The sequence below is a fragment of the Siniperca chuatsi genome, linkage group LG13 (assembly GCF_020085105.1).
Source record: "Siniperca chuatsi isolate FFG_IHB_CAS linkage group LG13, ASM2008510v1, whole genome shotgun sequence".
In the NCBI taxonomy this organism is placed as follows: Eukaryota; Metazoa; Chordata; class Actinopteri; order Centrarchiformes; family Sinipercidae; genus Siniperca; species Siniperca chuatsi.
In genome coordinates this window covers 25,704,569-25,721,802 of record NC_058054.1, presented here as the reverse complement: position 1 = coordinate 25,721,802, position 17,234 = coordinate 25,704,569, and the positions used below count along the sequence as shown (strand labels likewise).

Below are 17,234 nucleotides of genomic sequence, written 5' to 3'. Positions count from 1 at the left end.
CGGTTGGCGGGCCGAAAATCGGCAAAAGAAAATGCCAATGAATGCTTTGTTTCCATCCACTATCTTAATGTGATTATTAGGAGTTGGTGTATCGAGGTACGCAGTAGGTGGCGCCAATTTTCCATATAAGAGGGCGCAACAAGATGACGTAATTAAATCAAACTTCAAACGGTGAAAAAAAAAACAATGTAGAAAACACGATGGAAATGTGACATTTCTGTTTGTTTCATGTACTAATGTGAGAAAGGCTACAGTCTCCTCATTGCTCCACGCAGATTTGACAGATCACAGGTCTGCCGCTATTATTAAAATCGAATTGCGCATAAAAACAGATGGATAGAACCCAGACAGCTCAGCTAGCGTGACACCTAAGACAAGGAAGTGACTAACATTAACTAATGTTAAACTGGCTACAGGCTGATAAAATAACACAGCACGTCACAAATATAGAATTAACTAACGTTAGATCGTTGAACCTAAAGAGTCCTATTAACTAGTAGCTATATGCACAACGTCATGCAGGCTAATAGGCAGCCTGGGCACGTAACAGTAACGTTAGTGACTAGCTTTGTGAGCTAAGCAAGCAGCTATAGGCTGACAAAATATGTATTTTTTTAGCCCATTACAATATCACAGATCGTTTAATAAAAGCAGTCGACGTGCACCAGTTCAAACATGACATTCTTGCTATCATGAAGACGGAAGTTATGTGTAAACATACCTGTGCACTGATTTTCTATCTTCTCCATGGAACTCCGTCTGCTGTCTGCTAACAGTGGATGTTGCCAAGCTGTGATTCTGTTCGAGGCTGGCCAATAGGGACGGGACTTACATCTTTCAGCGTAAGTCCCGCCCACAAGAGTCAGCTAACTGCAAGCAAAGCTTTTCGTTTCAAATGCAAAGCTTTCGGTTTCAAAAGCAAAACTTTTGGTTTCAAAAGCAAAACTTTCGCATTAATACATTTTAAATCACAAATTAATTTTACTTGCAAAAAATTTGATTGCAGTGTTGATAGTTTTGCTCTCAAATCTATTTTTTGATTGCATAATGAAGATACAAAAGTACCCTCATACAATTGCTTCTAGCCCTAATGGATTCTTAAATCTGTGTGCAGCAGTTCTATCAGGTATAACACAAGATTTATGGATACAGTATACTGATTCTAAGCCAGACTGATTTGATTTCTTACCAATCAGTAAGTATCAGATCTTGATTGCTTGAACAAGGATAAAGTCTGTAGAATGGTGGTTTGATTTAGCCTTTTTCAAAAAAGGGTCATACTGTATCATTGTGATGATGGCTTAAGAGTTATGTCTGCTTCTGCGTAAATACAGTCCAATCAGGTGTAAGAGATATACAGTAATATGCATCCAGCCATGGTGAACCAAATTTACATACCAAGAACACAAATTCCTCTTCTATCCCTTTGAGACAAATTAGGTCTTTTTGTGGCTGGGATAAAAAGGAGATTCTCAGTTGATCACGATTTTGAACAAGACAGCCAAATTAGCAAAATTAGCAGAAAATGTGATATGCATCCACCCTAACCAGAGACTGCCCCCAGCTCCAGCAGTACTTACATTGCCACCTCCAGGGACATGTTTGATATTGTCCTTGGAGCCACAGCGGGATGTGACATGGCTGAAGTCCAGCTTTTTGTGCACTATCTGAACCTAAAGAAAGGCAGGCAGACACACAGACAAGCAAGAAAGAAAGAAAGAAAGAAAGAAAGAAAGAAAAGAAAAGAAAGGTATGACAGGCAGACAGACAAGGGCAGCAGAGAAGAGCAGATCAGCTGGCAGCTTGAATTAACAGGAAACAGAGGAGCCTTGCTCTGTAAGTATGGAAGAGATTCTGTCATTCAAATCAAATGATTCCTCCTACACATGAGTTCAGTGATTGGTTGCATTATGTGAAAACGTAATCAGAACATGGCACTGTAAAAATGTTTTGGGATATTATGCAACAAAATAATTTTTGTTCAAAATGAGGGTGCAGCTAATCGGACAGATTCTTATGGGAAATGTTTGTGAATTCTTACAAAAATTAATGCTGTAGAGTACCAAAGGGTGAGGATACTGACTGAATAACAAGTGCTTCCATAAGCAGCATTAACTAAAACTGATCAAGCACAGACAAACACTGGAAGAGGCGATAGAGCACATGCAACAGAATATTACACAGGACAGTCAGTGATTGTGTGTTAACACATGCTGTTCTAAGCAGAGAAGCAAGATGTGGGAGACAAAAGATGTTCCTTCCTAGGTAGTTCAAGTGGTCCATTCTAAAAAAAAAAACATAAATCAGCCTGTTGTTCTGACCTGCAGCCATTTCCACAGTTCTAAGAAAAATAACTAATTGGATTTTCTTAAAACAAAACTCAGATATTTGGAGTTTGGCCCATTGGTCAACCTAAATATTAAGTGATGACCAAAATCCCAAAATCGTTCATGTGGCATGTGTTGAATGCCATCTCTTTGATTTTTCGACTTTCAACTTTGTCTACAAGCAGGGTAAATAATTTTGCAGCAAGGGTTATATCACAAAAACACCAAAAAGAGCCAGAAAAGTGAGGAAAAGGATAAACACAACATTAATCAATGAATGAATAAATAACGTCATCTCAGGTTTAAAAGGGACACTGTACATACAATAAATACAAAAAGTACAAATTAAGTGACCAATAGTATTAAAATAACTTGAAGTTCAGCAGTGCCATTGTACAGGAGACAAATGTGAATTGGTGTCTGTTGGTTTTCACAGTAGGAGATCTGAAGCATGAACCAGTAAGTTATAATGATAATAAATAATAAAACTTTATTTATAGAGCACTTATCAAAACAAAGTACAAAATGCTTCACAAAGAGATAAATAAAATACCACAGTGAACGCTAAAATGTAAAATCAATAAAATACATAAAAACAATAAAATCAACAGACAGCTCAGGTAAGATATGCTTTCTGAAGAGACTTAAAAGAAGACAGGTTTGATATGTTGTGACAGGTAGCCAGTAGATTGCAGTATTTGTTTAGTGATATGTTGTGGCCCAATCACAAGGATTTCAGTTTTATTTGAGTTGAGTTGTAGAAAATGTATCAACATTAAATTTTTTTTATGTCAGACAGGCAATCCTGCAGAGAACTCAGCATACTATGATCAGTGGGCTTGACAGGGAGGTACAATTGTGTCATCCGCATAAAAATGAAAAGAAATACCATGTCTGCGGATGACATCACTCAAGGGAAGCATGTATAAGGAGAAATGTATTGGACCCAGAATTGAACCTTGAGGTACACTGTACTTGATATGGGAAAAGTATGACATGTAGTTATTAATGGTGACACAGAATTTCCTATTGGACAAATATGATGATAACCAGTCTAGTACAGTGCCAGATATGCCACACACCCAGTGTGTCAAAGGCAACACTTAAGGCCAGCAGCACAAGAATTAAGCACATGCCTGCTTCGGCATTCATTAAAAGGCCATTAGTGACTTTGAGAAGGGCTGTCTCAGTGCTGTGGTGCTGATGAAAGCCAGACAGGAACTTTTCAAAAGGTATTATTGTTTTCCACAGCAGAAAGAAGTTGTTTAGATACAAGTTTTTCGAGAATATTGAGAAAGTTGTATATCTGTATCTAGATCCATGTCCACATCTCTGTCACTGCTAAGAGGCAAGTGTCTCTGAAGCAAAAACAGCAACCAGGCAAAGTAGCTTTTTGTGTTTCGCCAACAAATAGTTTCATCTAAGTCTCAGCTAGTGAATTAGTTTAAAAATGTTGAACTATTGCTTTAAAGTCTGTTAGACCACAGCATTTTTAAAAATAAAAAGACTAGAAAAAAAGACACACAAAAAAACCCAAAACAAAACCTGGCATACACTATGTGGAGTGATAGTACAATACTGATATTATTTAAAGAATAACAGTCAAAATGTTTTTTTTTTAACTATGGTATTTCAGGTGAACAACATATTCAACTACTACTGTGTCCCATCAGTCATAAGTCAAGTTTTACTTGCTGGGAAAATAGTCAAAATACTCACTTACTACTAGCATTATCTCACTTTTGAGATAATGGTAGTTGCTTACTGCAACTTAACGTAATGCAAAATGAAAAGTCAGCAAGCAGCATTGAAACTATTGACCCACCAGGGACAAATGGATGATTTTAATCTCTATATTTTTTATTTGAACTGTTCATTTTCGCAGGAACTTGATGTATTGCTTTAATCAACCAAGCTCACATTTGTTACCCACCCACCCATGCCACCCCCTACCGCCCCACCTACATGACGTAACTCTTCCCATCGTGTTATGTCAGTTTCATTGCTTCTGTGGTTGTATTGTAAAAAGCCCTGCGGCAGACGTGAGACGCCTTCCTCCATTCCCACTGTCTCTGTCTTAGTCTCTTTCTCCGGGATGAAAATGGCATGATGACGCAGGTGGCACCAGCAAAGGATGACTCACTGAGCAGTTAGCACACATACGCTTAGCGCGTGAGCACACACACATGCACACACATAGAGCAATAGCCTCTCTATTTTCTCTTTCTAATAGCATGTTGTGAACATCCTAATTGATTTCAGTACACCTGTAGTAGCTGCAACTTTGTGGTTCATCAAATCTCCTTAATTTCTGTGAGGAATGGTTCTAATGCTAGCAAGCTAAAGGGACACACTGCAGGATGCTTAAAATGTTTCCCTATATGATTAGATGTGAAGAAAAAGAACAAAATGAAACCCAATTTAAACTAAACCAGGAAAAAGTGTATTTCATGGAGTGCCACAAGATTGAAAGTTTCTAGCCAAAGACTACACACGATCATTTCACTGGTTAGTTCCTTCTCAGGATGCCTTTTATGCCTATGTGCCTGGTGCACTCTTGTTCTCTGCACATCTGTCTGTGCAGCTGTGTGCACACTGTCTGTAACCACTGATCTGTACATACTGCAGCACTGTCATCCTAGCAATGTACTTGTACTGGGCGCAGTGGACAAATCTGCAACATAAGAAGTGAATGAACCCAGAAAAAGCTGTTCTTTTGTTGTTTGTTGATTAACACTTTCACCAAAGGCATTTATGTATTATTTGTTACATGGAAGCACAGACCAACAAGCCACAGAGCCAAACACAGCCAGTGCAAACCACAATGTTTCAAATTTCAAGATGTATGACAGCAGTCATGACTTAATGGTGGGGATTTACAGTGGTGGGCGCAAGAGCACATAGACTACTATAAAAGGCATATAGGGGTCATTTGTGTGTTATACAGTGACATCAATGGGAGTGGTCTTTAGTTGCACTAAACCAAAATTCAATGGTAGTCAAGCCAAGGAGAACATAGGAACATAGATGACACCTCAATCAATTTTATTTTGTACAAGGAGTAACATCTTGGTGCAAAATGGGTCATCAGTCAACGATGGGGTGTCCTTTGGAAAGTGTGGATATATAGAGGTGTAGATGTTGATATTGGTGAAATAAGAAAAAGGTTGTAGTATGATATAATGAACAGTATATGAAGCTCAGCGCATGTAAATATTAAGCTGTTATGGAAATGAAAACGAGAAGAAATCGTGGAGTTTAGATTGACTGATACAAAACCTGCTGCAGAATATACAAGGGTCACTTTGCAAGCACAATAGAGGCAGGGCAAAGCTGTAAAAACACACCAGTTTGAGTTTATACTGTAGTAGCAAAACTTAATTTTTAACTATATGTACAATATTTCTTTTTTTTCAGTGCTTTTCCCTTTTTGTTCCAGGTGACCTAATTCCATAGGTAGTCACTAGGGCAGCGACAAGGACATGATCCACAAAAACTGCTCATTGGGTATGATAGAATGGGTTTGCAAGCTAGAAGTGCTGCTGCTAGGTTAAACTGAGTGTCTGTTTGTGCTTTTTTCTCTGGGTACCACAGATGCAGTAAAAGCAGTGCGGTATTAGGAGTTCACAGAACCACTTAGCTACACCTCATGACACTGCTGCTATTAAGTCTTTGCTGGTTTGTTTCCACATTCATTTTTGTATTAGTATTTGTATTTGAAGAACCCTGAGTAACCAGTAAAGTGCATGTACTTTTTTCATTTAACTGCCATGGTCAGCTCCCAAACATTTAAATACAGACTGGGTTCCATACAAAAAGGGAACTTAAGTGTTTTCAAAGAATACTAAGACTAGCAGCTAACTTTAGCTACAGTAGATGTTGCTGTGTAACTGACATATTAACATTTGAATGTTTTTTAGCACAAGATGAAAACAGAGTAAGCACATGGTACCTATCTAGAAGACACATTTGTGTTTTCTTGCTTTTGTCCTTGAATGTATTATAAGAGCTAAATACCAGACTCCAAGATGGTGATACAATTAAAGCGACTGACTCCAATACTATGTTCCTCCAATAGAGGAGGCTGCAGTTTCAGAACCACAGTCCTAGGACTGCATTTCTAGGATCCTAGTACAGTGCCACCTTGCAAATTGGATGACTGCAAAAGTGCAACCAAGGCAGTATTCCACCCAAATACTAGTTTCTTTCTAAAGACTTGTATTAAAGGTTCTATATAAAAGGTTTATTCCACCCAAATATTACTTTCTGTCTTGCAATTCAACTTGGTTGTTAAGAGTTGCATGTTGGGCAATTTGTGTAATTAGCATAATTAGCTCATTATCGGGTAAAATAAAGATGGAATCATATGCTATGGCCTTTGCAGTCAACTAGATATTTGAAAGGTTGGAGAGAGGCAAGACACAAGGATATATATACAGTGGTGTGCAAAAGTGTTTGCCCCCTTCCTGATTTCTTATTTTTTTGCTTGTTTGTCAAAATTAAATGTTGCAGATCATCAAACTAATTTAAATATTAGTCAAAGATAACACAAGTAAACACAAAATGCAGTGTTTAAATGAAGGTTGTTATTATTAAGGGAAAACAAAATCCAAACCTACATGGTCCTGTGTGAAATAGTGATTGTCCCCTAAACCTAATAACTGGTTGGGCCACCCTTAGCTGCAACAACTCCAATCAAGCGTTTGCGATAACTTGACTAGGCCACTCCAAAGTCTTCATTTTGTTCTTCTACAGCCATTCAGAGGTGGACGTGCTGGTGTGTTTTGGATCATTGTCCTGCTGCAGAACCCAAGTTTGCTTCAGCTTGAGGCCACAAACAAATGGCACAGAATTCATGGTTTCATTTATCACAGCAAGTCTTCCAGGTCCTGAAGCAGCAAAACAGCTCCAGACCATCACACTACCACCACCATATTTTACTGTTGGTATGATGTTCTCTTTCTGAAATGTGGTGTTACTTTTATGCCAGATGTAATGGGACACACACCTTCCAAAAAGTTAAACTTTTGTCTCATCAGTCCACAGAGTATTTTCCCAAAAGTCTTGGGGATCATCAAGATGTGTTCTGGCAAAAATGAGACGAGCCTTAATGTTCTTTTTGCTCAGCAGTGGTTTTTGTCTTGGAACTCTGCCATGCAGGCCATTTTTGCCCAGTCTCTTTCTTATGGTGGAGTCATGAACACTGACCTTAACTGAGGCAAGTGAGGCCTGCAGATCTTTGGATGTTGTTGTGGGGTCTCTGAATGGCTGAAGAAGAACAAAATGAAGACCTTGGAGTGGCCTAGTGGAGATAAGTTGAGCAAACTGTTTGTGAATGTTTATTCAACATCTGTTGCATAATAGCTGAACCTTACATGGATTCAAATGTGAATTTGATACAGCATTCTAGTGAGGCTGACAGACTTTGGAGTGGCGTAGTCAAAGTCCTGACCTGAATCCTATTGAGATGCTGTGGCATGACCTTAAAAAGGCAGTTCATGCTCGAAAACCCTGCAATGTGGCTGAATTACAACAATTCTGCAAAGATGAGTGAGCCAAAATTCCTCCACAGCGCTGTAAACTCATTGCAAGTTATCGCAAACGCTTGATTGCAGTTGCAAGGGTGGCCCAACCAGTTATTAGGTTTAGGGGGCTAAATCACTTTTTCACACAGGGTCATGTAGGTTAGATTTTGTTTTCCCTTAATAATAACAACTTTCATTTAAAAACTGCATTGTGTATTTACTTGTGTTATCTTTGACTAATATTTAAATTTGTTTGATGATCTGCAACATTTAATTTGGACAAACATGCAAAAAAACAAGCAATCAGGAAGGGGGCAAACACTTTTGCACACCACTGTATATATATATTTTTTTTTTTTAAACAATAAACAATAACCTTCATGGAGACGTGCACAGTTGAAATGGCTCTCTAAATGGGTTCTGACCTTGCTCAACTTTGTTGGGTGGAACAACATTGAGCTACAGAACAGGCAGTGGAAGTCCTTGCAGCATGTGTGCATCTTTTCAATTCTTTCTAGGATTGTTATATGCATTTTGAAAAAGAAAGAGTGCTAATTGGTCAAATTGAACATTTTGAGATTATTTCACAGACATAAATTATACCTAAGCCTAGTACTGGACCAAAAGACATTTTGAATCTTCTGTCCTGGATTTAACTTAATAGGTGTCCATGAACTAACTTCATATAGGCTATAAAGTACATGACAGAATCTAACATGTGGTAACACGTGGTGTAGACCTGCAGAATAGGCCTACATAATAACTGACTATTAAAAATGCCAAATGTCTCATCCAGCATTACAAAACAATGTCAAAATGAAGAGCCTGGCTGATAACAAATATTGTAGTGTAAACATGCAGTCAGCACAGTTTAATTATTATGATTATTTAAACTTAATTAAAATGGTAAAACATTGCGTATTAAGCAAGCATTTACACTGAAAACAGTAGGCTACTGCTGATTTTATGTAGCGGACAGACACAGATCATATCGACATGCTTTTATCATCTTTAATCATCAATTTTAATTAAAGTGCTGGCTAGAATTAATTAGGCCTGTCATAGTCATTAAGTCAACAATTAATATAAGACAACAGTTGGGCTTGCCAAAATTGCGCTATGGTTTCATTAAACAAATAAAAACTCACAATTAGACCTTGAAGACTGGGTGCTGGATACTTAATGTAGTTAATAATAAAAAAGAAAGACTAGGACAGCACTCCAATTTGACTTTATAATATTGCCACATGGATGTTTTGAAGTGCAAACTGCAGTGCAGACTGATATTTACTTATTTCTTCATGTATTGTTAACAGGTAAACAGTAAGGGTGTGGTGTGTCCTGGGTGGATGTACAATGGCCGGTGTATATGGTGAATGCAGAGAGAGGGTAGGGTGGGACAATGCACTTTTGTGTGAGGTGTGAGTGTGTAGATGATAGGGACTCACTCTGGTCTTGGCGGCAGGGGTGGAGGGGTCGGATGCCTTGTTGCTCGGGGTGGAGGAGACCTGGGGAGACAAGCACCCCCTAGTCAATACAACCTCCAACCAACCACACGCCACAACACAACAGGGTCGAAGAGCAGGTGGAGGGGTGGGGACATAGAAACTGATTAAATGGAGGGGAGCTGAATATGTGGGTTAGTAGCTGGACCAATCAGATGAGTGTATGGGTCATTATAGCCAATCAAAAGGGAAGCAACTGCCAATCAGTTGTACTGTATCAGATGGATTCTGCTTCTATGTGAACGAAAAATGATGCACCGACACTAAAACGCTTTATCGGTCATGCTCGACAGAGCTAGAGACTCTTACCATCAGAAACAGACCCTTCTACCTACCGAGGGAATTCGCCTCAGTCATCCTGGTAGCTGTTACTATTCCCCCACAGGCTGAAGCCTCGCTGGTGGCCCAGCAGCTAGCATGTCAACTTGAGAAAGTTATTGCCCAGGTTTAAACAACAGATACATGTTGCCACCAGAGGTAAGAAAACGCTTGATCAGTGTTATAGCACTATCCCTCAGGTGTTCCATGCTGTGGGTCGAGCCCACCTTGGACAGTCAGACCACAATATGATTTTTGTTATGAAGGTGAGCTGTAAGCATTTATCCAATGTTCAGTAGGACATGTTTCAGTTTGCCTATCGGCAGCAGGCAATTTGTTAATTTTTAACAGGGGGGATGGCCCAATTTTATTTGAAAAAATAACAAGTGAGAACAGCAAAAATAAATAAATAAATTATGAGCATTCAAAGGCACTTTTGGTCCAAGCTCTGTTAATTTCTGACAGCCTCTGTCATGCTGCTGCTGCACTTTCTCTTTCGCCTTTCCCCTCGTCTGCTGTAGAACATAGATAACTTGTTGATTATTATAAAATTTTAACCGGAGCAGCTTTTCCAGCCTTTATGGTACTGGTTTAGTGGCCCATGTGTCGAGTCAGTGAGTGAGGTACACACACACACACGCACACAGGGAGAGTAGAGACGAGACAAATCAGAGAAATAATTTCACATGGCATGCTCTAAAAATAGAAAAATAGACAGCGTAAACAGAGCTTTTAATCAAGAATGGACAAACTCTTACATGTTCAATCTTCACACGGGCAGTTCTAAACCAGTATGTCTCATATGTTCTGACAATGTGAAGCGCCACTACGAGACAAAGCACAGAGCATCTTTTGAGCAGGTTAACAAGGGGGACAGATTTTGGTCAGTTTGCTAACAAGGGGGATGGCATCCTCAAATCACCTACTGCCTATCGGGGGTAACAGGTCTGTAAAGGATGCTGTTTCTCTGTGCCTGCACAGTATCCTGTAGTACCTGGAGGCCCCTGCCACTTATGCAAGGGTTTTGTTTATGGATTTTAGGTCAGTGTTTAACACTCTCGTGCCCCTTAAACTATTTGATAAACTTCAGGTGTTGGGAATTAATCAGTCTCTATGCAACTGGATTTTAAATATTTTGTCAGATACAAAGCAGGTGGTTAAGATAGGTAACATGTTTTCTAGGCCTATGACCCTCAACACTGGGGCCACTCAGGGTTGTGTTCTCTCATCTCTGCTGTATTCACTATATACCAATGATTGTGTATCACATTTTGAATCTGAGCAGATTTTTAAATATGCAAATGACAAAACAGTGGCAGGCATGATAACGAACGGTGATGAATCAGCCTACAGGGCCCTAGTGGAGTGGTGTAAGGCAAACAACCTGGTTTTAAACATCGCTAAGACAAAAGAAATGATTATTGACTTGCAGAGGGGTAAGGAGGTCCTCCCTCCATTGGTCATCAATGACCAGATAGTGGAGAGGGTTGATACTTTTAAATTCCTTGGCACCACCATATGTCACACTCTGAAGTGGGAGGTCAACACCAGCTACATAATTAACAAGGCCCACCAGAGGCTTCACTTTCTGTGCCAGCTTAAAAAGTTTGGTTTGACTGGGAAGGCAATGCACTTTTACAGGGCTACTGTGGAGAGGATCCTTACCTTCTCAGTCACAGTGTGGTATGGCAACACAACTGCCCTTGAGAGGGGATAGTTAGAAACAGTGTTACGCATGGTGTCTAAGATCATTGGTTGTGACCTTCCCTCTGTCTCCTCTATATACAGTATACCACACGAATCAGACACAAGGCGCAGAAGGTGATCGCAGACCCCACTCACCTTGCTAGCTCCCTCTTTGAACCCCTTCCCTCTGGAAGGAGATTCCAGAGTCTTAAGTGCTGGACATCTCGCCTTAGGAACAGCACATATCCTGAGGCTGTTCGATACTTGACCTCTGATGCACAAGCACTTGTAGTAGTAGAGCAAGCATTAAGCCAACAAGCACTTTTAAAGTAGGTAGGTAGCAGCAGCACAAAGCAATTTAGACCTTGTTTGTCTGTTTGAATGTATAAATGCGATAACTGTTTTTGCTGTTCTTATTTATACACTTTATCTACATATGTGTATGTTTTTGTCTGTTTTTAAGAGCTGCAACTGAGGCAAATTCCTATCAACTGTGTTGACATGGCAATAAAGTATTGAATTTAATTGAATGGTAATGCGGGGTGCACGGTGGCAGAGCGGCTAAAGCTCCTGCCTCCCAATAAGGAGATCTTGGGTTCGTGGGATCGATTCCCGGACCAGACCAACATCACACAATCTCTCTGGGTGGAGTCTGCATGTCCTCCCCGTGTTACCGTGGGTTCTCTCCGGGTTCTCCGGCTTCCTCCCACCGTCCAAAGACATGCATGTGTAGGTTAATTGATAACTCTAAATTGCCCGTATTGAATGAATGTGAGAGTGAATGGTTGTCTGTCCTTGTCTGTGTCTGTGTTAGCCCTGCGACGAGTTGGCCACTGTCCAGGGTGTACCCTGCCTAAGGCCCAAAGTCACTGGGATAGGCTCCAGTCACCCGCGACCCCTAACGGGACCAAGCGGTAGAAAATGGATGGATGGATGGATGAATGGTAATGCAAGCTATGGAGGATTCAAAATGCAAATAAAGTGAAATACAATACACATTCATATATGTATTTCCAATTTATTTACACTTTTACTACGTCATAATTAAATGAAAATGTTAAAAGGACAGTTATTTAACATTTTGTTTTCAATAACTTAATGAAATGTGTTTCATTATGGCATGAATTTTCTATGCCACACTAAAATCATATCACTACACAGAAAACAAAGTGAATACAGTAGGTATATTGCCTTTCACTGTCTTTCAGCAAAGAGCAGCATAGATGCTTAGAGGGATCTTCTTGGCAGAATTCACGGTGTGTTGACCGCTAAGCTAATTAGGGTTTGCGAACTAATGTTACCTTACAGTGACTAGTTTAATGGAGGATGATAAGCTAATGCTAATACAAGTCTGAAAGGCTAGAATGTGAGGCTACAGAATGGATCGATTTTGCAATTAATCTCAAAAACAAAACAAAACCCTGACACCTCCTCATGAAAACTAATGACAATGCTTTGTTCTGTTTTTACTTTGCTTTGCTCTTCAATAGTAAGCCTGCTCAGACATGGTTGTGGCATGTGTGGCAGTTAAGACCTCTTTCTGTCACCTCTACCCATCTCTGTGATCACTTATTTATATGGCATTATAATCATTCATGTAGTACAGCTGCTGTCATTAATCTGTATTTCTGATTATTTTGTCAGATAATGTTGTAATTATATAATGGTGATTTGATTAACTTCCCACTGCAGCAGCACAGGGATTAAAAACTGGCTATAATACTTTTTAGCAAACTAGCAGGCTAATATTCCTTAAACAAGTTGAGATTCAACACAGTGGTAACTTTTCAAGAACAGATTGATTAGCATTTATTCTGAAAGCCAGTCTGGTCCCAGTGCAGAGGAAGCCCTCTGAGTAAAACATGTTATGATGTACAGCACATAGCAGCTATTTGAATTATAAACCAACCAGTGCCAAATAATTTGCTGATAGGCCTACAAGAAAATCATTCTGCAGCATTTCAGGAATCTTGACAGGTACATCACTGTCCTGAATTATTCATAGACCTTTCTTGTACTGTCTGGTTTCTCCTACCTTTCCTCCACCAGGCTGGTACTTGATGTTGTCAATGGATCCAATCTTGGACCGGACATTCTTCAGGTCAGGTGTTGGAGTGTTGATGGGCCGGGGGGTTCGAGGAACACGTGGCACCGCCGGCTTCTTCTCCAGTGGGGTCTGCTTGGGCACGGGGGGTTTGGTGATAACCCGGCGGCGGTGAGCGGAGGCTTCACCGTTAGTGGAGGCAGCGGGAGTAGCAGGAGTGGTGGTGGAGGTCGGGCGAGGACGGGCTACAGAATAAGGAAAAAACAGTAACAGAATTAATAACTGTAGTAAAAGTATTGACCATTTTTGTGAAATCTAAAAACTGAAAAGTAAACACTAGTCAAAACAAATTCTTGTAATGTAATAATGGCATAATGGTGTAGGTCGGAGATTAACTACTTCGAAATTAAATCTTTAAGTTACGCTTGTTCAATGGGGCACCACCTTGGAAACAGGGAAAACAAATAAACCAAATTATTTAATAACTCGATCATTAAATTGATCAGTCTCTTAAGAAGGAATTTAATTCTTTTCGATAGATTGACCTTTGTCTTCTGCTTCTTCTGCAACACAGACAACTTCTTGTCTTTAAATTTTGCTGTTATTCAGCAAAAATCTTTCATGGCAAGACATACATTTCCTCCAGTGTGGAAAGTTCTTGTCTTGTATGGCACCTTTACTGTTTAAGAGGAGTTAGGAGTCAGCTCAGCTAGGCTAGTCAGCGAGTGTAATATGAAACGGAATTTTGCTGCAGATTAGACAGACCACCTTGTCTGCATCTTCCAGACACATGCGGCTCTGTAGTTTTCTTTTTTCTTCTTACTTTCCATTCATAGTAGAATTGCACAAAGTAAAGCTGCCTTCCTCTCTTTTTGTCAACATTGTTGAGGACACAGTCATCTTGTTTGAATAAACTTTATTTACGTGTGAGTTATTTAGTGTGAGTTCCACGTCGTGGCCAGTTAATTGATTCATACAGTGTGAGCGTAAAAGTTGTAGGTTCTGGCCGGGCAGAAAGGACACAGTACGACTCACGTGTAGTGTGAGTTAAAACAATGTAACAGATTAATAAAAACGCATAACCTTTATTTTATTCTAGTGACATTTAGAGTTCCATGAGAACAATATTGAAACAAGTATTGTCATTGAACTTTTTTTTCTTGACTGTCCATCTTTTCTCTTAGTTTGTTACCTGTACTCTTGGGTTTCTTGGCCTCTCCTGTCTTGTTCTCAGTCTTGTTATTCTTGTTCGCTGTAAGCAGGAAACATAGCACACAAGCTTAAACACACTTGACACATTGGTAGCCTTTACCAAATACCTCAACAATCATGCCACACTGTAGTTTATTTAACTTTGAGTCAGGACGCAAAGTAGTTCTCACATAGCTGCTGGTGTATGGACAAGTACCAGGGTTGACCATAAAGAGCAAAATTTTATTTAGTAATAAGTACACGAAACCTACCTAAGTAATTGCTGCGTCATGATGACAGTGCATGTTAGTGTTGCCAGTTTAAACCTACAGTTTTGAACTTTAATATGTAAACCTTTGTTTACATATTAAAGTTTTGTACTGCATTATACAATGACATACAGTTTGTCAAAATAAAATGAACTCAAATTAAATGGTCTAATTGATTTTTTGGAGGAAAATAAATTGTTTAGATAAATCGATTAATCGGTAAAATACTCAATAGATTAGTCGATAGAAAAATAGTCATTAGTGGCAGCCCTAGTCTGTGACAACAGTGTTCATATCACACAATCAGGTACAGAGGGCAGACAGACACTGTAGATATAAAAGAAATGATGATACTGTAAAATCTGTCTAAGTGTGTGTGTGTGCACGTACAAGCAGTTTTACTTGCAGCCGTCGCAGATGAGCCGTTCTTATTGGCAGTTGCACAAGGCGTGGCCTTTGGCACAGGTGGGCATTTCTCAGCCGTACCATTTTCTGGAGTCTGGAAAACAGAGAAGAAATAAGCTGTTGGGGTGTGTTCTTTGACAGTTTGTGAGTATGAGAGTTTATATGTATGTCTGCACGTACAGCAGGTTTGTGTGTACTGTTGCTGTGTGCATAAAGGCTACGTTATCTTGTTTTCCGGTTTTATGAGGCCAATCATACAACCACGACTTAAGCAGAGAATGAAAGCAAAGAAAGGAAAGAAGGTGAAGACAGACTTATGACAAACAGTAGGGGAGGAAGGAAGGAAGGAGAACTGAGGTCTTATTGTCAGTTTAAAAAATTAAAAAGTAAATCGAGATACAGTCACTACAGTAATGACATTTGGGACAGTGGGATGGTCGTCAGAGGTCATACAGGACAATGCCCATACAAAAGCTTTTTAAAGCCACAGTAGGCACAGTAGATTTATGTAAAAATATAAACATCTTCAAGTCTAAATCAGTGGCAACGTTCAACAGGAGGACACTGACATCCTGCTGACATCGCCAGCTCAGCCAGGCTCTGGTGATTACTGTTCAACAACTGTAAATAATAGGCTTGTTCGAGATGAGCCAGGCCTGTGCAGAATCATTCAACGGCGATTGACACACAAGATCAAGGCAGCTGCGGTTTTTACAGCCAGATGCTGCAGTTGCTCTCCACCGACTATAAAACTTCAGGGCATGATGGGAAACGCCTGGCTCTCCCTTGAACTAAGAGCTGATTGGTTTAGATGTTGGATCAACAACATGAAGTTTTATACAAACCTTTCATTATCGGTTTTTATTTAATTTTGTCTGCAACTTGTCTGAAGTTTTGTTTTGTTTAAAGAATACATTTTGTGTGGTTGACTGTTGACTTTTATCAGACAGGCTTAATACATTCAACTTATATTACAGATAGTTCTCAGACTGCATACAATCAATGATAATTCTAGTCTACTATATGAATATTACTGGCATATTATTTCATTCTAGAAGTATCAAGCAATACACAAAACTTTTGGTAAATGGGATGTGAGGATTCTTAAAATAACATCTGTACAGATATTAGGCTGATGTTCAGAATATTTGACAGATCAATAAAGAAAATTATTGTCTTGTATTTCTGTTTTCCTCTCCTCGTGTATTTGACTATTGAGTTGTGTTTTGATTTTTTTTTGTTTGAGAAGGACAGGCCCAGCAATCAAGTCTGAGCGGCAGATTTATATACAGCAAACTGATATGATGGCTGCCTTACATGAGAATTCTAGCCCATCAACATTTTCATGTAAAATATTTGAGTGATATGGAGGTTAAACCATAAAGGCTGTCATGATTATCACAGATAGCTTATATAGCATTTTAATAGATTACCCTGTCACACAGAAGAGCATCACTAAAACAACATTTATTATTGAGTACAAGCTGAATAGATTGGTCTGATAACATTTTATTAAATCGGGCTTGGATGTAACAGGAAGTAAATATTTCTTTGACTTCCTGTACATACTTTGAAGGCTGTTGTCACATTGACTGTGAGATGCATGCAACAGATCTTGACTTACGATATACAAAATGTAATACCATACACTACTGCTACTGCTGTTTGTTTTTATTCATAAAATTAATTTATTTTTTGTTTGTAAGTGCAGCATAATATGTTCATGTAATGAGCCAAACATCCATAGAGGGAGTGCTATTGTACAACTTTTAACTGTTCAATAAAAAAATATAACTTAACTTCACCTTCAGACAACTCATTTAGCATTAGAAAATATTAGATTTAGACTGTGTGACCAACAATTATCTTACAAAAGTTATTATATCATATGTTTAAAATGGAGACATCAGTGCCACCGGTAAATTACCAAAAAGTTGCTGAGACAAGACTTTTCTCACTGGGGA

General features: G+C 39.2%; 1 protein-coding gene across 9 annotated transcripts in view; it reads right to left on the bottom strand.

The window, feature by feature from the left end:
- The window catches only part of map4l (microtubule associated protein 4 like), a 160,775-nt gene that overhangs the window by 17,390 nt on the left and 126,151 nt on the right, over positions 1-17,234 (bottom strand). For 5 of the 9 annotated variants that reach the window (XM_044218752.1, XM_044218756.1, XM_044218754.1 and 2 more), the window contains 5 exons: positions 15,256-15,364; positions 14,598-14,657; positions 13,397-13,650; positions 9,301-9,360; positions 1,581-1,673 (listed from right to left, as the gene is read on the bottom strand). In XM_044218752.1, the coding sequence (XP_044074687.1) occupies positions 1,581-1,673; positions 9,301-9,360; positions 13,397-13,650; positions 14,598-14,657; positions 15,256-15,364 (576 nt within the window). Of the gene's footprint in view, positions 1-721; positions 871-1,580; positions 1,674-1,739; positions 2,285-2,408; positions 2,503-9,300; positions 9,361-13,396; positions 13,651-14,597; positions 14,658-15,255; positions 15,365-17,234 lie in introns of those variants that run through there. The other 4 variants (XR_006380367.1, XM_044218757.1, XM_044218758.1 and 1 more) reach the window with 4 other exon arrangements.